Source organism: Carcharodon carcharias, chromosome 30 (assembly GCF_017639515.1).
Source record: "Carcharodon carcharias isolate sCarCar2 chromosome 30, sCarCar2.pri, whole genome shotgun sequence".
NCBI classification, from domain to species: Eukaryota; Metazoa; Chordata; class Chondrichthyes; order Lamniformes; family Lamnidae; genus Carcharodon; species Carcharodon carcharias.
This window is the reverse complement of record NC_054496.1, coordinates 16,068,088-16,088,000: the sequence shown is the minus strand read 5'-3', so window position 1 is coordinate 16,088,000 and position 19,913 is coordinate 16,068,088. Positions and strand designations below refer to the sequence as shown.

Genomic DNA, 19,913 nt, shown 5'->3' with positions numbered 1-19,913 from the left:
CATATGAGAGATGAGGAAAACTACGGGCAATAAATATAAAAAAGTTATTAATATCTGCAATAGGATATTCAGAAGAAACCTTTTTACCCAGAGAGTGGTGAGAATGTGGAACTTGCTCTCAGGGGGAATAGTTGAGGTGAGCGGTATCGATGCTAGAATAACAGGTGAGGAACAAAGGAATAGAAGGTTAGACTGATAGTTGAAGGGGATATAGAAGGAGGGTCATGTAGAGCATTAATACTGGCATAAACCAAGGTGCCTGCACATAGTATGTAATCCACTGTCAGTTACAATGCATTCATTGAGGAGTGGTTTTTGCCTATTTTTCTTCTTCCTATTTAGAAAGAGAAACCTCCCTGAGCTACCCTCTGTCAGAGGCTTAAATATAAAAAGAACCTGGTAAGTGAAGTTGGTTTTCACTAAACTTGTCTATAATGCGCCCCTCAATCTATTTGTTGAAGCCCACAATGAACAACAGGCCCGGACCTTAATAGCACAGAAACTATAGTGTCCTGAGGAGTATTTTATCATCTGCTTCTATAATTATCCAGAGTCTTGACAACAATGAAAAGGGATCAATAGTTATTGGGAGTTTGAGAGGGGAAAGAAACAGGTGTAGAGTTCAGAATCCACCCTAGTATGTTGTAATTTTGAATTCAAAATTAATACGTGAGTACTTCCTTTCCTTTGGAGGAAGTCTTGTGGTGCAATGGTAGTATCCTTGACTCTGACCTTAACAGCACTGGATACAAGTCCAACTCTAGGATTTGATGGCAAGGTTACCACCCCTCCAGCATTGGCCTGGAGTTTCTAGGATGCTGTTTTGTACAATTCTGGAGAAAAACCATATGGACACTAAAAAAAATACTTTTTTTGTCATTTCCTTTGAACATTTCTCTTTGCCAGGTGTAAAAATATTGAAAATTGGAGGGGGGGGGGGCGGTAGGCTGTTTCCCATTGGGAATCCAATTGGGCATCATCCAATTGGGTAATAAGTATTTTTGCTTTCCAAGGGCCTAGGAAGGCAGTCCGTCACAAGGATGGATGTGTTGGCCGACTAATGGCTGAAGTATTGGGCAAGTCAAGTGATTAATCCTCCAGGAACACATTTCATCAGTTGGCAACCCTACCTGATTACCGAGGAAGGTGCGTTCATAATGCGGCCAAACAGGTTTATTATCAACTCACAAATCCTTCCAACACACGCTAATAGCAGGCGGTAAGAGCGGGAGAGATTCCTGATCAGCCACGTGATGGAGAGAATGTTGGAGCCTCTACCATCACTACCTATAACTCTGGGCTACTGCATGCTAGTACATGTGGCTACAGCTACTCAGACTCCCTGAGTGAACTGTGCACACCGCTACCGCTTTTTCCTTTTGTTACACCTTCTGAGTTGAGTGCAATTTTTGGTATTGAGATGAGGGAAAAGACAGCTGATTTATCAGTCCTGCCCAACACTAATATCATGCTTAGACACTTTGTACCCTTCATGCCATATAACTGAATTTAGCAAGGTACAGTCCAATGCAGGAGACTCAAAACTGGTCTGTGTTCTGTGCATAAAATGGACCAAAATAGAGATTTATGAAAGTTTGCCTTCAAAGCTAAGGTAACTGGGGTTGAAGTAGCTTCAGTGTGAAGTATTTACGTCTACCTTACAGTAAGATTTGCACAGCCTCCTTATTTTGTAGAGTAATCCTTCAGCTTCTGTTTGGAGTTCAGGGATGAGACAGGCTATTCTCAATGAGAGGCAGTCACCCCAGCAGTGCTCACACATTCTGACTGACAGCTTACCAGGTAATTAGGTACAAGATTCTTAGCACCAGCAGTGGTGAAAGAAGGTGTCAATCTTTCCCAGTTTTGTAGATACTTTCACACTCCAGAACTCTCTTCCCAAATCCTTCACCTCCCTAAGTCTTTCCCCAGCTCCTGCCATGTTCTCTCTAAAATCGCTCACCTCCTTTAATTCCTTCTCTACAGCAGCTCAGTGTTCAGCCACAGTTGAGTGCTTTAGGATATTGGCAGCATCGCTAAGAACAACACAAAGTAGTCTTCATCCTCAATTGGCCCCAGCAAATACACCTTTGTCTACTCGTTGCTCTTGTGTGGCATTGCACACAGGGAGTCATGACTGTGTAGTCTTCAGGTGAGGTGTGGCTACAGTACAGGGATAATTGGATCAGAAAGTATTGCTGCTAATATAGTCTTCATTTAAAAAATTAATGCATTCTGTCCTTACTACATCACGTTAGAAAAAAATTACAGCACAGAAACTGCATTCAGATCAACTGGTCTGTGCTGGTATTTATGCTCCACAGGAATCAACACACCCAAATTCATCTAACCTTATCTGCATATCCTTCTATTCCTTTCTTCTTCATGTGGCTTATCCAGCTTCCTCTTAAATTAATCTATGCTGTTCTCCTGAACTGCTCCATGCGGTAGCATGTTCCACATTCGAACCGCTCTCTGGGTAAAGAAGTTTCTCTTGAATTCATTATTGGGCTTTGTAGGAACATAGGAGCAGGAGTAAGCCCTTCAGACCCTCAAATCTGCTCCGCCATTTAAATAGATTATGGATGATCTTCTACCTCAATGCCATTTTCCCGCACTATCCCGATATCCCTTAATGTCATTGGCATCTAGGAATCTATCAACCTCTGCTTTGAACATACTCAATGACTGAGCCTCCACAGCCCTCTGAGTGAAGAAATTCCTTCTCATCTCGTTCCTAAATGGCCTATCTCTTACTCTGAGACCATCTTACTCGTGACTATCATTTTTTAAAATCCCAGAGAAAAAAGTCCCTCTTCTCCGCCGATGCTGCCAGACCTGCTGAGTTTTTCCAGGTAATTCTGTTTTTGGTTTGGATTTCCAGCATCCGCAGTTTTTTGTTTTTATCCCATCTTATTCAGTCTATCCAGATAATTGAAACTTGTCAGTTCTGACATCATCCTTGTAAATCTTTTTTCACCTTCTCCAGTATCTTTTTTGTCATATGAGAACTAGTACTGAGCACCGTATCCCAAGTAAGGTATAACCAAGCTTCCATACAGCATCTACCTTCCCTGCTTTTCAATTATATTTCTCTAGAAATAAACCCTTTCTTCGCATTTTCTGATAGTCTTTTTAACCTGAGTTGTTACTTTACTGATGCATGCATCTTTAACCCCAGCTTCCCTACTTATATTTCACCATAAAGCCCCATGTCCATATTTATATGTAGCAGAAAATACCTATGTAAACTTGTCATGCTGTAATTACACGGTCCCACCACTTCTGGTGCTGCAGAGCCTCTTTCCTCCGAGATCTTTCCAATTCCCTCCATACCCACTCCCTCCTCACTCTGTGTTGTGTAAATAGCCTATTTTATTTTTTTCTTGGACTGTGGCTTTAAAAACTACCATGGCCATATTTTAAAAGTGGTCCAATGGAGCAGGAAGAAGAAAATCTATGAAGTTGCTCTCTCTTGGAACAATGTGTGCCAGGTTGGACAGAATGGTGCTGGAATGGAGACCTGGTTTAAGAGGGAACTGCCTAGCGCCAGGGTTTTGATTGGCTCCTGACCAATTGGCCAGGTTCTGTGTGAGGTTAGTGCAGTGAATCAGCTCCTAGCCTGAAAAGAGGAAAGACCAGAAATCTCTCTCCTGTGTTTTCTAAGACTCCAGTAATCCTGCCATAGTAGCTGGCTGGCTATTCCTCATATCGCTGTATCCTACTTTCTTTGAGAAACCCCAGTCAGGAAGAAAAGGAGAAAAAAAATCACCAGTAGAGACATTAAAAGCGAGTTTCAATCTGAGAACCACAGACTGTCTTCCTGCAAGAAATTTGGAGAAAGAAATCAAAGTTAACCCATCTAATCTTGAATTCTGGATTGGTGCTAATGAGCTGTTTCATCTCACTCTTAAAATCCATGTCTTGTGTGTCATGTGTGTGTGTATGTGTGTGTGTGTTTGTGTGTTGGGGTTTAAGAAGGGGTAGAGTTTAAGTTATAGAGTTAAAAGTTAGCAGTTCATATTTCTTTCTTTCTTTTGCCACTGGTTGCAGACAATTTGTTTAATAAACAGTTATTTACTTGTTAAGTTTACAAACTTGGTGCTCGGATTCTTTTAACCTAAGTTGAACAGTTAGGCAGGGTTGGGGTAATTCGGTGATCTGAGTAAACTTCTCACATTTGTCACGGCTTGGGGAGGAGTGCACTATCCCTAGTGAGTTGTGACAATTGGAAGTCCATGTGCATTACCTGTGCAGATCAATATAAATTACTTCCCTATAGCTTTAGGAGAGGATGAAACGCAATTGGGGAAGAAATAAAGGAAACAGAAGCAGTTAAATTTTCCCATAAAAACAATGCTGATGTTTCCATTGCAACAAATATTACCTCAGCACAAACTTCGCTGACTTTGAGTGGTACCGTCTCAAAATTGAGAAGGCTGAAATGAAATATCACCCAAAATATCACCAATTTCTCTTTAAGTTGCACTGAAAATCCTGACTCCATAATAAATAATTCTACACTCAAAAACTTAAAATGCCTACTGATGTTAACTGTACATTGCTGTTTCAATATCATATCTTATTACAATATTTGTTTAAGAGAAACAGTCAGCTGTTGTGTAAACTCTGCCCATTCTGACTCATTAAATCCCATCTTAATTCTATGTTTAGCTAATCCTCACTTTTGTATTCAGATTTAGTAAATCCTGGCTTTAGGGTAAACACTCTGTAAATCCTGGCTTTGCAGCACTTACATTAATGGGACGTGGAAATTAGAAATGTATGCTGTGAGCATGGGCTACATTGAGGAGATATTCAACTCGGCAGCAACAGTGACTCTATCATAATTATAATTAGCCGCAGGTTTATCCACATAGGTTATTGAACTGTCGAGGTTTTCGGCAAAGGTGGAGGCCATTCAGCCCATCGTATTTTAGCCACCTCTTTGTTAGAATAACCCCATACATGTGCCACTGCTCTGCTTCCCTCTGCATAGCTCTTTATCATCTTCTTATTTAAATATTTACCTTACTCTGTTTCAATTTTTCCTTGTGGAAAACAGTGTTAATGGTTGGTTGATTATGTTGTTATTGACACACGGGTGAAGGGCATTATTTTATTAAGGACTGAGAGCACATATAAAGACAGTAGGCCGGGTATCCCTGGAGAGGGGGCATGCAGGGTCCACTGCTGTGTTTGAGGCCAGCTGTGACCAGTGGGCACCAGTGGGGATGGAGTGCTTCACTGGCCCCCAAAACCATGTTTGGGTTTAATATGGTACGGTTCCTTTAAATTTTTCCTTAGTTACAGTGCCTGTTAGGGGCTATCAATTTTTTTTAAAAAATTGGTTACTTGGTTAATTTGTTTTACCGATGTTCAAAAGAATATAAAGAGAGTCAGCTGGGTGTCCGTGGAGAGAGAGCATGTGGTATCCACTGGTTTACTTGAGGCCTTCTGTGACTGGTGGGCACTGTGGGGGCTGGAGTACATCATCAGCACTCAAGGTGACATTTTATTTTAATTTAATAAGTTTCATTTAAGGTTTTGTCTTTTGTCACAGTGCCCCTTTAAGGTGCTATCACATTAATTTAATTCATTAACTTTTTAATTTGACCAATTGCTTAAAGTCATACACAAGAGTACAAAGAGAGTCAGGACCTGGCGTGAAGGGCTTTGCGAGCAGCAGCTCTGTGCAATAGGAGGTTAAGATGGTTCACGGACTTGCAGGACACCTGTATTTTCTGTGGCCTTGAGGGGTCTGTGTTCCATGTCTATAGAGATTGCCAGAAGTTGCAGCCCCTTTTTGACTACTTGAAGGGGCTGCTCCTCAAATTCTGGTTGCACTTCAGCCCCACGCTCCTGGTCTTTGGTCACGCGGTGCGGAGGGAGGGAGAACCTCCTTGTTAGCCAGCTCCTGGGCCTGGCCAAGGTGGCCGTCAACAAGTCCAGGCAGTGGGCGATTGAGGGGGTCGTCTGACCTGGCGGTCTGCCCCTCTTCCGTGGCTATGTTTGCAGCCGAGTGTCCCTGGAGCGCGAGCACGTGGTGTCCACTGGTACACTCGAGGCTTGCACTGACCAGTGGGCACCAAGGCCGCTGGAGTGCATCACCAGCCCTGGGAATGACATATTTGCTTAATTAGATAGGTTTTCTTTTGTAATTTTTATTTATTTTTGTAAATTTTACTTATTACATTGCCCCTTTAAGGGGCTGTTAATTAGTTAGTTTATTTTTATTGGTGTTCAAAAGAGCAGAGCAAATCAGGTGACTATGTGGCCTAATGAATAAGGCATCTGACTTTAGTGAGAATTATGATGCCATTAGATAACTGAGTTCAAGTCCTGCTGTGGTCACTTCTTTGAGTAATTTGGTTCAACCTCCCCCTTTTAAGAGGTGGTTCTTTAGTTTTCTTTCATTAGTTGTTTATTTTTATTTTGTTACGCTTGAAAGAATATAAAAAGAGTCAGGCTTGTTGGCCAGTGTGGATCAGATTGGTGCCAACAGCATGGGGTTCAATCCCCAATCTGGCTCAGGTGGATTTGGGACCTGCCTCTTCCCTACCTGTGGCTGTGCCCTAATCTCTGGAAGTCCCTCACTAAATCTCTCCGCCTCTATAATCTCTTCTCTCTCTCCTTTTAAGACTGAAAGCCTATCTCTGTCATCTGTCCCATACCTTTTATGTGACTTATATTTGACTGCTCATTTTGTTTGATAACTCTTCTAAGAAGCACCTTTAGATGCTTTGCTATGTTTTAAAGCACTTGGGGAGATCCCTGGACCAGTAATCCAGAGACCCAGGCTAATGCTTTGGGGACATGGGTTCAAATCTCACCATGGCAACTAGTGGAATTTAAATTCAGTTAATAAATTTGGAATTGAAATCTCGTCTCAGTAATAGTGGCGTTGGACTTAGAGCAGGAGTAGGCTTTTTGACCTTTCGAGCCTGCTCCGCCATTCAATAAGATCATGGCTGATCTGGTTGTGGTCTCCACTCCACTTGGTCTTTTATAACCCTTGACCCCTCTGTCTATCAAAAATCTGTCTCACTCAGCCTTGAATAAATTCAATGACTCATTGTTTTCTGGGGAAGAGAGTTCCACATACTAATGACCTGACCCATCTGGTTCACTAATGCCCTTTGAGGAAGGAAACCTGCCATCCTTACCCGCTCTGGCCTACATGTGACTCCAGACCCACAGCAATGTGGTTGACTCTTAACTGCCCTCTGGAATGGCCTAGCAAGCCACTCAGTTCAAGGGCAATTAGGGACAGGCAACAAATGCTTGTCAGCGATGCCCATATCTCATGAAAATTTAAAAAAAATACTCAGAAGAAATTCCTCTTCATCTCTTGTCTTAAATATGAGGCCCATTATCTTTAAACGGTGCCCCACTAGGCCTAGATTCCCACAAGACTGGAAACATCCTGTCAGCAATTATCCTGTCAAGGCCCCTCAGAATCTTATATATTTCAATTAAGTGCACCTCTCATTCTTCTCTTAGCTGCCCTCAGAAATGGCTGAGCAGGTCACGCCATTCAAGGGCAATTAGGGATGGGCAATAAATACTGGCCTTGCCAGTAATGCCCACATCCCATGAAAGAATGAAGCGAAAATATAAAGGGAAGTTGTTGCTGACCCATTGTGCATGAAGGAATGACAACTCAGAATAATGGGCAACCTGGAGGCAAACTCCAAGCGATGCTGCTCCTGTGATACAGTTGTTCTTGATCTTCTCTGGAGAGGACGTGGCGCATTGTGGTATTGTCACTGGGCTAGTATTCCAGAGACCCAGACTTTATTAGCACATTCTTTAGGTAATATCACCAGCTTCAACACCTCTTTGTCCTTTTGTCTATGACATCTTTTGGCTATCTCCAACTATAAGTAGAGGGTATCTGGACCAGAATCAGGCAAATACTGTTCTTAGAAGTTAGCACTTATAGTAGAAATCTAGCCCTAGGGAACGTATAGTTAATAAGGAGTCAAGAAGCAGTTATTAGATTTAAATTGATTTATTAAATAGTTCTAGCAATGGCAGTTGCTGGGGTGAGGTGATTCACCTATGGGATGTGGGAAATCTGTGATGCTTCAAGTGTCCCAGACAACTACATCTGCAGGAAGTGTATCCAACTGCAGCTCCTCACAGACCGCGTGGATCGGTTGGAGCAGCAGTTGGATGCACTTAGGAGCATTCAGGTGGCAGAAAGCGTCATTGACAGGAGTTTTACAGACGTGGTCACACCCAAGGTACAGACAGATAGATGAGTAACCGCTAGAAGGGGCAGGCAGTCAGTGCAGAAATCCCCTGTGGCTGTCCCCCTCTCTAACAGGTATACCATTTTGGATACTGTTGTGGGGGGGGGTGGTCAAAGCACAGAAGAGCAATTGTCACAGGGGACTCTATAGTCAGGGGCTCAGATAGGCGCTTCTGTGGTCGGGAAAGAAACACCTGGATGGTATGTTGCCTCCCTGGTGCCAGGGTCCAGGATGTCTCTGATCGGGTACGGGACATTCTGAAGGGGGAGGGAGAACAGCCAGAGGTTGTGGTACTCATTGGTACTAACGACATAGGCAGGAAGAGTGACGAGGTCCTGCAGCGGGAGTTCAGGGAGTTAGGCAGAAAGTTAAAAAACAGGACCTCTAGGGTTGTAATCTCAGGATTACTCCCTGTGCCACGTGCCAGTGAGGCTAGAAATAGGAAGATAGTGCAGCTAAACACGTGGCTGAACAGATGGTGTAGGAGGGAGGGTTTCTGATATCTGGATCATTGGGATCTCTTCCGGGGCAGGTGGGACCTGTACAAGAAGGACGGGTTGCATCTAAACTGGAGGGGCACCAATATCCTGGCTAAGTTTGCTAGTGTCACTCGGGAGGGTTTAAACTAGTATGGCAGGGGGGTGGGAACCAGAGCAATAGGTCAGCAGGTGAAATAAAGGACTGGGAACCAGTGAATATGGCCAGTAGGACTAAGAAGAAGGGCAGGCAGGGAGAAATTACTGAACACAGTGGGACTGGGGGTCTGAAATGCATTTGTTTCAATGCGAGAAGTATAACAGGCAAAGCAGATGAGCTTAGAGCTTGGATTAGTACTTGGGACTATGATGTTATTGCTATTACAGAGACTTGGTTGAAGGATGGACAGGATTGGCAGATAAATGTTCCAGGATTTAGATGTTTCAGGCAGGATAGAGAGGGATGTAGAAGAGGTGGGGGAGTTGCACTGCTGGTTAAGGAGAATATCACAGCTGTACGACAGGAGGACACCTCGGTGGGCTCATGCAGCATGGGTAGAGATCCGGAATGGGAAGGGTACAGTCACAATGTTGGGGTTTACTATAGGCCTCCCAATTGCCAGCAGGAGATTAAGGAACAGTTATGTAGGCAGATTTTGGAAAGATGTAAGTGCAATAGGGTTGTTGTGGTGGGTGATTTTAACCTTCCCTATATTGACTGGGAATCACTTAGTGCTAGGGGTTTGGATGGTGCAGAATTTGTAAGGTGCATCTTGAGACAATATGTGGATAGTCCAACTAGGGAAGGGGCAATACTGGACCTGGTATTAGGGAATGAACCCGGCCAGGTGGTCGAAGCTTCAGTAGGAGAGCATTTTGGGAAAAGTGACCATAATCCAGTAAGTTTCAAGGTACTGGTGGATAAGGATAACAGGAGTCCTCGGGTTAAGGTGCTTATTTGGGGGAAGGCTAATTATAACAATATTAGGCAGGAACTGAGGAATCTAGACTGGAGGCGAATGTTTGAGGGCAAATCAACAACTGACCTGTGGGAGGCTTTCAAACGTCAGTTGATAAGAATTCAGGACTGGCATGTTTCCTGCTAGGATGAAGGATAAGCATGGCAAGTTTCAGGAACCTTGGATAACGAAGGATATTATGAGATTAGTCAAAAAGAAAAGGGGAGCATTTGTACGGGCTGGAAGGCTGGGAACAGATGAAGCCCGTGGAGAATACAAAGAAAGTAGGAAGAAACTTAAGCAAGGAGTCAGGAGGGCTAAAAGGGGTCATGAAAAGTCATTAGCAACCAGGATTAAGGAAAATCCCAAGGCCTTTTATACATATGTAAACGGCAAGAGGGTAGCCAGGGAAAGGGTGGGCCCACTCAGGGACAGAGGTGGGAATCTGTGTGTGGAGCCAGAAGAAATGGGAGAGATACTAAATGAATACTACTCATCAGTATTCACCAAAGAGAAGGACTTAGTGGTCGATTTGTCTACGGAAGAGTGTGTAGATAGCCTGAATCATGTTGAGATCAAAAAAGAGGAGGTGTTAGGCGTCTTGAGGAATATTAAGGTGGATAAGTCCCCAGGGCCAGATGGGATCTACCCCAGAGTACTGAGGGAGGCAAGGGAGGAGATTGCTGGGTCCTTGACAGAAATATTTGTAACCTCACTGGCTACGGGTGAGGTCTCAGAGGACTGGAGAATGGCCAATGTTGTTCCATTGTTTAAGAAGGGTTGCAGGGATAATCCAGGAAATTACAGGCTGGTGAACCTTACGTCAGTGGTAGGGAAATTATTGGAGAAGATTCTTCGTGACAGGATTTACTACCATTTGGAAGCAAATGGGCATATTAGAGAGAGGCAGCATGGTTTTGTGAAGGGGAGGTCGTGTGTCACTAACTTGATCAAGTTTTTCGAGGAAGTGACAAATATGATCGACGATGGAAGGGCAGTGGATGTTAGATACATGGATTTCAGTAAGGCCTTTGACAAGGTCCCTCATGGCAGACTGGTACAGAAGGTAAAGTCGCACGGGATCAGAGGTGAGCTGGCAAGATGGATACAGAATTAGCTTGATCATAGAAGGCAGAGGGTAGCAGTGGAAGGGTGCTTTTCTGAATGGAGAGCTGTGACTAGTGGAGTTCTGCAGGGATCAGTGCTGGGACCTTTGCTGTTTGTGGTATACATAAATGATTTGGAGGAAAATGTAACCGGGCTAATTAGTAAGTTTGCAGACGACACTAAGGTTGGAGAAGTTGCAGATAGTGAAGAGGATTGTCAAAGGATACAACGGGATATAGATCAGTTGGAGACTTGGGCGGAGAAATGGCAGATGGAGTTTAATCTGGACAAATGCGACGTAATGCATTTTGGAAGGTCTAATACTGGCAGTAATTACACAGTAATTGGCAGAATCCTTAAGTGCATCGACGGGCAGAGGGATCTGGGTGTACAGGTCCACAGGTCACTGAAAGTGGCAACGCAGGTGGATAAGGTAGTCAGGAAGGCATATGGCATGCTTGCCTTCATCGGCAGGGGTATTGAGTATAAAAGCTGGGAAGTCATGCTGCAGCTGGATAGAACCTTGGTAGGGCCACACTTGGAATATTGCGTGGAATTCTGGTCACCACATTACCAGAAGGATATGGAGGCATTGGAGAGGGTGCAGAGGAGGTTTACTAGGATGCTGCCTGGTCTGGAGGTTACTAACAATGAGGAGAGGTTGGAGAAACTCGGATTGTTCTCACTAGAGCGACGGAGATTGAGGGGCAACTTGATAGAAGTTTACAAAATTATGAGTGGCATGGACAGAGTAGATAGTCAGAAGCTTTTTCCCAGGGTGGAAGAGTCAATTACTAGGGGACATAGATTTAAGGTGAGAGGAGAAAGCTATAGAGGTGATGTGCGGGGCAAGTTTTTTACGCAGAGGATAGTAAGTGTCTGGAATTTGCTGCCAGAGGAGGTGGTGGAAGCAGGTACGATAGTTGTGTTTAAGAGGCAGCTTGACAAATACATGAATAGGATGGGAATAGAGGGATACGGACCCCGGAAGTGCAAAATGTTTTAGTTGACGGGCAATATGATCGGCGCAAGCTTGGAGGGCCAAAGGGCCTGTTCCTGTGCTGTACTTTTCTTTGTTCTATCACTGGCCCTCTATCCAGCTCTACCTGTCCCACCCCCCATAACCTAGCTTATATTTCACCTCTTTTCTATTTTTCCTTAGTTCTGTTGAAGAGTCATACGGACTCGAAACGTTAACTCTGTCTTCCTCTCCGCTGATACTGTCAGACCTGCTGAGTTTTTCCAGGTATTTTTGTTTTTGTTTTGGATTTCCAGCATCCGCAGTTTTTTGCTTTTATCTTAATGTTCTGGGGATCTGGGTTCATATCCCACCCCAGCAGATGTTGAACTTTGAATTCAATAAAAATATAGAATTAAAATGTCTGATGATGATGACGACAAAAGCATTGCTGATTGTCGTCAAAACCCATCTGGTCCACGAATGTCCTTTGGGGAAGGAAATCTGCCGTCTTTACCTGGTCTGGCCCTACATGTGACTCCAGACCCCAAACAATGTGGTTGACTCATGAACGCCCTCTGAACAAGGGCAATTAGGGATGGGCAATAAATTCCGGCCTTGCCAGCGATGCCCACATCCCATGAATGAAAAAAAAGTTGCTAGGATGGAAAATACATTACAATAGAAATTACATTAGCTTTAGGGCAGGTAGAGCTGCTTATCAGTTATAAGGGGCCTTTGGTTGCTGTCAGAATATTCCATCTCTATGGTAATTGCTTAGTTAAACATTTTGTGCTTGTTAAAATCACAATCAAATTTAATTCACAAAGTTAGAAATATAACTTGTTACTCTACAACTGGAAAACAATCTGCCCTAAATCCAGGTATGAAACTGGTCACATTGAACAGGTCCATATGGAAAATTATAGGGCTTTGGACAGAAATGAAACTCCGTTTGATATTAACACACCTGAAAATTCAAATGAGTCAGACACAAAGTTTGGATTATCTAAATGTCAATATTTTTAAAACGCTGGGCTCCAGTTATTTTCCAAACTGTCTGCTTTCCGACCTCGTGGGTTCCCAGCCCCATCCTGCCACTGAACTGACAGAATTCTCTGACCTATTCCAAGGCTTGCTCTTAAAATTGGCCATCTCAGAGTTTGTTGCCCATCCCTAAATTGCCCTTGAATTGAGTGTCCTGCTGGACTAATTCAGAGGGGGAGTTAAGAGTCAACCACATTGCTGGTGGGTCTGGAGTCATGAGTAGGCCTGATCAGGTATGGATATTAGTGAACCAGTTGAGCTTTTACAACAATCTGATAGTTTCATAGTCACCACCTACTGAGGCTAGATTTCAATTTCAGATTTTATGAATTGAATTCAAATTCCACCAGCTGCAGTTGGTGGGATTTGAACCCATGTCCCCAGAGCATTAGCGTGGGCAGCTGGATTATTAGCCCAGTGACATTATCACATTACCACTACACCACCATCTCCCCCCTTTTTTTTGTGTGTACTTGTTTCACCAATTTCCTCCACCCCTTCAGTGAATCACAGTAAAGTGCAGTCCCACAAGCATCACTCACACTGCCGGGCCTTACCTTACGTTTCTGTGGATATCTGCCATCCTTTACTATCTCATTCTTTGGCTTGCCACCCGCCACAGCTTCACCCTGCAGTTAACGAAAGTTGCCTTAATGTGATGTGACTATGGCAAGCAACTTTGTACGGTAATCTGGGAAATCCTGTTTGCTTGCGTATGCTCTAGTGCTCTGATCCCTTGAAGGTTGAATGTTCTTCCTCCACCACCCACCACACCCACCACCACCACCACCACCACCCCCCCCCCCCCACACACACACACACATACACACACACACACACACACACACACACACACACACACTAATTCTAAAGAAAAGTAGGTCACATATGCTTCACTGAAAAATTATGCATTTAGCAATCGCAATTTCAAGCAGTACCAATAGTTAAATCCATAATGACTAATTCATGGAAATACCCAAACTTCTATGAACCAAGTAACAAGGGAATGAAAAGCTCAATCCCCTCATGTGCCCTGAGACATGAGAATTTAAGTTACAACCTAATGAGTCTATTCTGCCATCTGGGGAGGCAATTATTGCAAAGTGCTCCTTGAAACATGACCTGGTTAGTTAACAGAGGATCTTCAGCTTAAAAGGGACCTAAGGTCATTAAACTCTTAAATGTTCATTCATAAAATGATTGAAATAACCCAAATTACACTCTCCACATCATAATACTTCCATAAATTCAATGGAATTATTTGAAAAAAAGAGCAGGGAAGCTTCCTCTCCAGTGCCCTAGCCAATAATCATCCCTCAGTCAACATCACAAAAACAGATTATCTGGTCATTATCGCATTACTGTTGTGTGAGCTTGCTGTGTGCAAATAAGCTGCTGTATTTCCTACATTATAATGGTGGCTACACTTCAGAAGTACTCTGTTGGCTGTCAAGTGCTTTGGGACATCCCGAGATTGCGAAAGTTGCTATTTAAATGCAAGTCTTCCTTTTTATTTCAACAACTTAGCTCAAGGAAATCCACAGAGGAGACCCCTCAACTCCTCCACCCTACTTCTTTCCATTCCCTTTAAATGTGATCCCTCTGGCCTCTTTGAACTAGGTTGCTTAATTAAAGGCAAATTATTGGCATTATTCATGCGGTGAATTCAAGTCCCTGGGAAGTAGAACTGGGTTCTGCCTGCCAAACATATTTCACTTGGGAGACTTGACAATGAAAGACTACCCTTCATTTCGCATACTCTTCTGCAATTATAAACTATTGATGTGCCGTTACATTTTTACTTGCTAACTACAGTGATGGTTTATTCATCAATCATCATTAATGATGATTTTCAAATGTAATTCTTTTTTCCCTTGTATAAATCTATAAATCAGCGAGAGTTCCACATCTTGCGTTCTCACATATTAAAAGCTGTGTCCCAATCCCTTCCCTCACACCCCTAAAACTCCGCTCTAAGACTCTTGGCCGCGTTTTCCAAATTCTTTCATGGTCTCACTCCTTCCAAACTCAATACCCCTTCCAGACATATGCCCCACCTATTGATTCTTACTCCCTCTCCTGTCCCAATATTGGAAGATGTTATGTTGTGGGTCAGTGAGTAACACTCCTGCCCCTGAATCGGAAGGTTTGAGACCTACTCCAGAATGGATAATCAAGGGAGACACTTCCACAAATGACCGGATTTATTGAATTCAAGACTTGCTATGGTGGAACCTGAACTCAAGACAACAGGGTTGGCTTGTCCAGTACTATAATGAGACAGTGCAATCTTTAAGTATTCAATCACCTCTGCTTCATTGCACCTTTCAGTTTAGTTTCCTGAGTAGCAGCACAAGTTGTATAAGACAGGTAAGGGCTCGCCAGGGGTCCCGCTGCGAGTTTGACGCGTTGCTTCCAAAGATGACCTTGTGCGGTCGTTTCTTTTTCCAATTCCTTCTTTGTTCCTATTTCCCCGTCGATTTCTTTCTTGAGCTCCTGTCCATGGAGTGCCTAATTTTCTGGCAAGGTACTGTAGGTTTAGGGGGAAGTCCAACAGGAAAGAACGGCCTCCCCTCTAAGATGGTGCTTGTTTGCACCCAGTTAAGGTAGTGAGAGTACCTGGTGAATAGGGCGGCGTAGTTGCACGATTGTTTGCAGAAGCTTGCTGCCCCGGCTATAATCCAAATTTTCGTGCGCTTGTCCTGACATTCAAGGGGGCTCCGTAACCTCCCTAGGAAAAAAGAAGAGCTGGAACCAATAATACTGTGCGAAGCCCCTTAAATGTTGACCCTATTGAGTACAATTCAACAGACAACCCATCCCAACCTGTGGGCTTCCACCATATAGGAGTCTACACAATGAACACCAACAAGTGGGGCAGTGGAAATCACATCAGATTCTTTCCCATCATCCACACGTCGGGATATATGAATACTGTTGAATTTTCCTCGATCATCTTTGGAATCCATAATAGGGAACACCTATATAGAACTTCCCTTCAGAAGATCCAAGGTTGACAAAGATCATACATGCTCAATGAAAAGAATGGGTTGAATGACCTTTCTTGTTCTGTGTATTTTTTTATGTTCTGTACCTCAGACCCTGACAAACCCCCTTAAAACCAGCATTTCCCACCCTGGGCTGTGGTGACAGGATGGGTACTACAATCTGCCTCAGTACTCTGGGGTAAGAAAGAAAACCAAATCAAGTAGGATATGGACTCCTGATGCCTTTTGCCTGCAAAAGCTGGATGTGATTATTAAATGCAGATAAGATTGGCCTCTGATGTCTCCAATATCCAACCCAATTTACAAATAGCCCGCCAAAACTCCTCATCCTAGGTTCACACATAAAAATAAAATTGTCACTGGGATAAGGAACTGCTGATCTACTGGAGACAGTTGCACAATCTACATGAGGAGGAGAATTACATAAGAAGCAGGTGTAGGCCATTTGGCCCTTCAAGCCCTGCTCTGCCAAGCAGTAAGATTGTGGCCGATACCTCAGCTGCGTCTTCCCACGCTATCTTTGTATTCCTTTATACGCAAAAATGTATCCATCTCTCACTTGAATATACTCAATGTCTGATATTCCACAGACCTGTAGAATAGAAAATTCCAAAGATTCACAACCCTTGGAGTGAAGATATTTCACCTCATCTCTGTCCTAAATGGTTGAACCCCTGTTCTCAGACTATGGCCTGCAGCGTTACATTCCCCACCCTGGGGAAACATTCTCCCAGCACCTACCCTGTCAAGCCCCTTAAGAATGTTTCAATGAGATCACCCCTCACTCTTCCAAATGTAGAAAAACTGTTTATCATGTCTGATACAAAATGTGAGAAGTGCTCAGGATCACCTCTATATTGAGGTACTCCACCCATAGCGCTCAGATAATAGAATGGCAAGCATTGAATAAAACATTACCAAGCAGAGAGACTGTTTCTTATCCCAATTCATCACGCAAATCACGTTTTTCCTCAAGTTTTCAGGGTAGAATTTCCTGCAAGTTGCAAGCGTCTGATGCCCTACATTCTGCTTTACCATGTGGTAAATTGGAGGCATGGGACCTCGAGCTGTACACACAAAGCAAACAGGGTCAAATCCACAAGAAAATCAACTGTATTTAACACTGAGCCTGACTCTCTGAAACTGAGTTCAAACGTGTGAGAAGAAAAATCATAATGTTGTAATAAGAACAGCCTTGTATAGATTTACGCAGACTAATGGCTTCCTTTCAGACCGAATTTAAGCCCCTAACCCAGGCTGGTTTTAGACCATCCCATTTCCCTGTTCTCTTCCCATACCCTTTTACAACTTTCTTTTCCAAGTATCCAGTACCTTTTTGAATGAAGTAATTTGTTTAAAGTCGAGTGCCACTAATGGCAATTGCACGTTCACATATGGAAAACTCCTTGGCATAATGGATAGCATGTTGAACTTCTAGCGGCAGAAGGCGTTCTGGGTTTTAAGTCCCAGCAGAGTCGATGCACCACTGCTAGGACTCAAACCCAGGTTAAGCCACCCCAAGCTACAATGCTTGACAGTTAACTGTCAGTCACCATCATTGGTGCATTCTCCATGGCAACGTCTCTACCAAGCAGAGTCCATTTGCCATCAATCAGTGCTGTCTTCACATACAGTATGAATTGTTGTTTTCCCCTTATACTGGTATTCTTGTGAAGTGTCCTGATGAGTGCAAGATGCAAAGCTTTGACATGTTTCTTTTTTCAGCAACACTCCAAGTTCTCCTGACATCACCCCTGACTGGCTCAGCTCTATCTAGTTTTAGGGTTACATCCCATGGTGTCCAAGGAAGTGGTACCACTGTATCCACCTCATCAAATTCTCTGATACTAACATCCACCATGACTATTTCCTATATACAATATTGCCTAGAAAGCACTAGGAGATAAAGACACTCTGCTACTAAAGGAGGGAGTGATGTTTGATAGGGACACCACTCCATATCACTATTGCACATTTCCTGCAAATGCACCACTGGACTAAGTTGCCAATGGTGGGTGAGGTGTAAAGAGGGGAAACAAACGGACATAATTGAAATAAAACTCAAATTAATTACCTGCACTTTTCAATTGCCATCCAGTAACCCAGCAATTTCCCACAGTGTCCATGTCAAAGTGTCGGTCATCCGGTAGGCAGATTGGTGACACCAGGTTATTGAAAATAAATGGTTCTCTCACCAGAGCGAGAGCAATATCGTTGTCTGGGATTTTAACCCCAAACAAATCGTAGACAAAATATTCGTGCAAAATGATTTTGTGAACGTTATAAATAATTTGCACGTCGTCCAGCTGAAGGGTCCCGGCGACGATGACTAGGTTTGGATAGAGTTCCCCGGAGCTGCTGAGGAACGTGAAAAACAAGTATTGAAATAGGGTTTCAGCGAAGAGTAAAAACGCACGCACTGCAGGTGCTGAAAACCTGAAGTGAGAGGTTCGAGAAACAGCAAGTCCAACTAATATCCGAACTGAGCAATTTCAGCCAACGCCTTTTCCCATCCACTTCCTCCATCTATCATCCACTTAACTCCCTGCAATTTGGAGCAGATTTTACCTCTTTTACCTTTCGGATTCCTTCTCACTGTCTGTTTTAAGATGATCTTATCACTTAGCGCTGTTCAACCACTTTAAAAATCCATTGTGACGAGAGATAGTCTACACAGTTCTTGCCTGTTCTTTCTTACGCTCCTCATTTTGTTCAGTCGGCAAAGAGACTTTCTTATCTCTGAACCCAGTTCGAGATGAATGGCCTTGACACCCGAGCCATTAATCTAACCCTTAGATGAAGCTGGTGGATTTTCAACATTTTCCATTTTAATTTGGGGTTTTGTTAATGTCCAAAAGCACTAATGTGGTTTCCAAATAGCATATGGTAAGTGCTGCAGCCACCATTACCTCCTACCTATTTTCCAGAGAATTTTCCCATTAGTGCTTGGTGGAACCTCATCCCTCTCTTGGTTTCATTTACTTAAACGAGGAAATAGATGCTGACTCAAAGTACTGCCAACTAGGCGAAAATTTGAACTAAGTTACAACAACCGAGATGTGAGCGGATATTGACTTGAAATGTTAACTCTCGTTTCTCTCTCTTCACTAATGCTGTCAATCCTGTCCAGTATTTCCACCAATTTCTGCATTTATGTCAAATTCAAGGTAAAATTTAAAGTGCTTTGGGATGTTCTGAGTTCACAAAAGGTGCTGTAGAAATGCAAGTTTTATCTTTTTTATGTTGTGAGGTGGGTCAAAATCCTGGAACTCTCTGCTTAAGAGCACTGTGGGTGTACCTACACCACGTGGACTGCAGCGGCTCAAGAAGGCGGCTCACCACCACCTTCTCAAGGACAATTAGCGATGGGCAATAAAGGTTGGCTTAGCCAGCGACACCCACATCCCGTGAACGAATAAAAAAAAGAGCTCCCAGGTCCTTAGCCATGACAAGTCAGAAGATACACTGCTTTGTAACAGGTGTATTATATGATAACACAACGTGTTATAAGGGATGATGAAGGGAATGTTTACACTTCAATAGCTATTTCCCAATCAATGTGCGGTGAGACATCTTTTAAGTTGTTTGCTGTTGAAGCGGTGACCGTGTTCAAGTTTCCCATTAAGGCCACAACCAAAGCAGAGCAGAAATATAATCTTCTACCTACTGAACTACTTCCTTTATAGAATTGTAGAATGGTTACAGCACAGAAGGAGGCCATTTGGCCTTTTGTGTTTGGGCTGGCTCTCCAAAGGAGCAATTTACCTAGTGCTGCTTTCCCACCATCTCTACCTAGCCCTGTACATTCTTCCTTTACAGATAACAATCCAATTTCCCCCTTGAGTGTCTCAACTGAACCTACCTCCACTACACTCAGAGGCAGCGCATTCCAGATCCTAACCGCATGAAATAGTTTTTCCTCACATCTCCATTGTTTTTTGGCCAATAAACTTAAACCTGTGACCTCTGGATCTTGATCCTACCACAAATGGGAACAGTTTCTCCCTGAGTCCAGACCCTAGAATTGATCTAATTAGGTAATCTTACATTCAGTTAGAAGCTGGTTGCTGTCGCTTGGTAACTGTTGCAGGTTGCTTATAAAA

At 43.3% G+C, this 19,913-nt stretch overlaps 1 protein-coding gene across 1 annotated transcript in view; it reads right to left on the bottom strand.

Moving 5' to 3' along the window:
• The window catches only part of LOC121271173, a 34,065-nt gene extending 14,633 nt beyond the window's left edge, over nt 1–19,432 (bottom strand). The window contains exons 1-3 of the mRNA XM_041176935.1: nt 19,344–19,432; nt 17,885–18,168; nt 16,729–16,877 (exon numbers count right to left, since the gene is read on the bottom strand). Of these exons, the coding sequence (XP_041032869.1) occupies nt 16,729–16,877; nt 17,885–18,168; nt 19,344–19,432 (522 nt within the window). The remainder of the gene's footprint in view (nt 1–16,728; nt 16,878–17,884; nt 18,169–19,343) is intronic.
• Between the last annotated feature and the right edge of the window lie 481 nt (nt 19,433–19,913).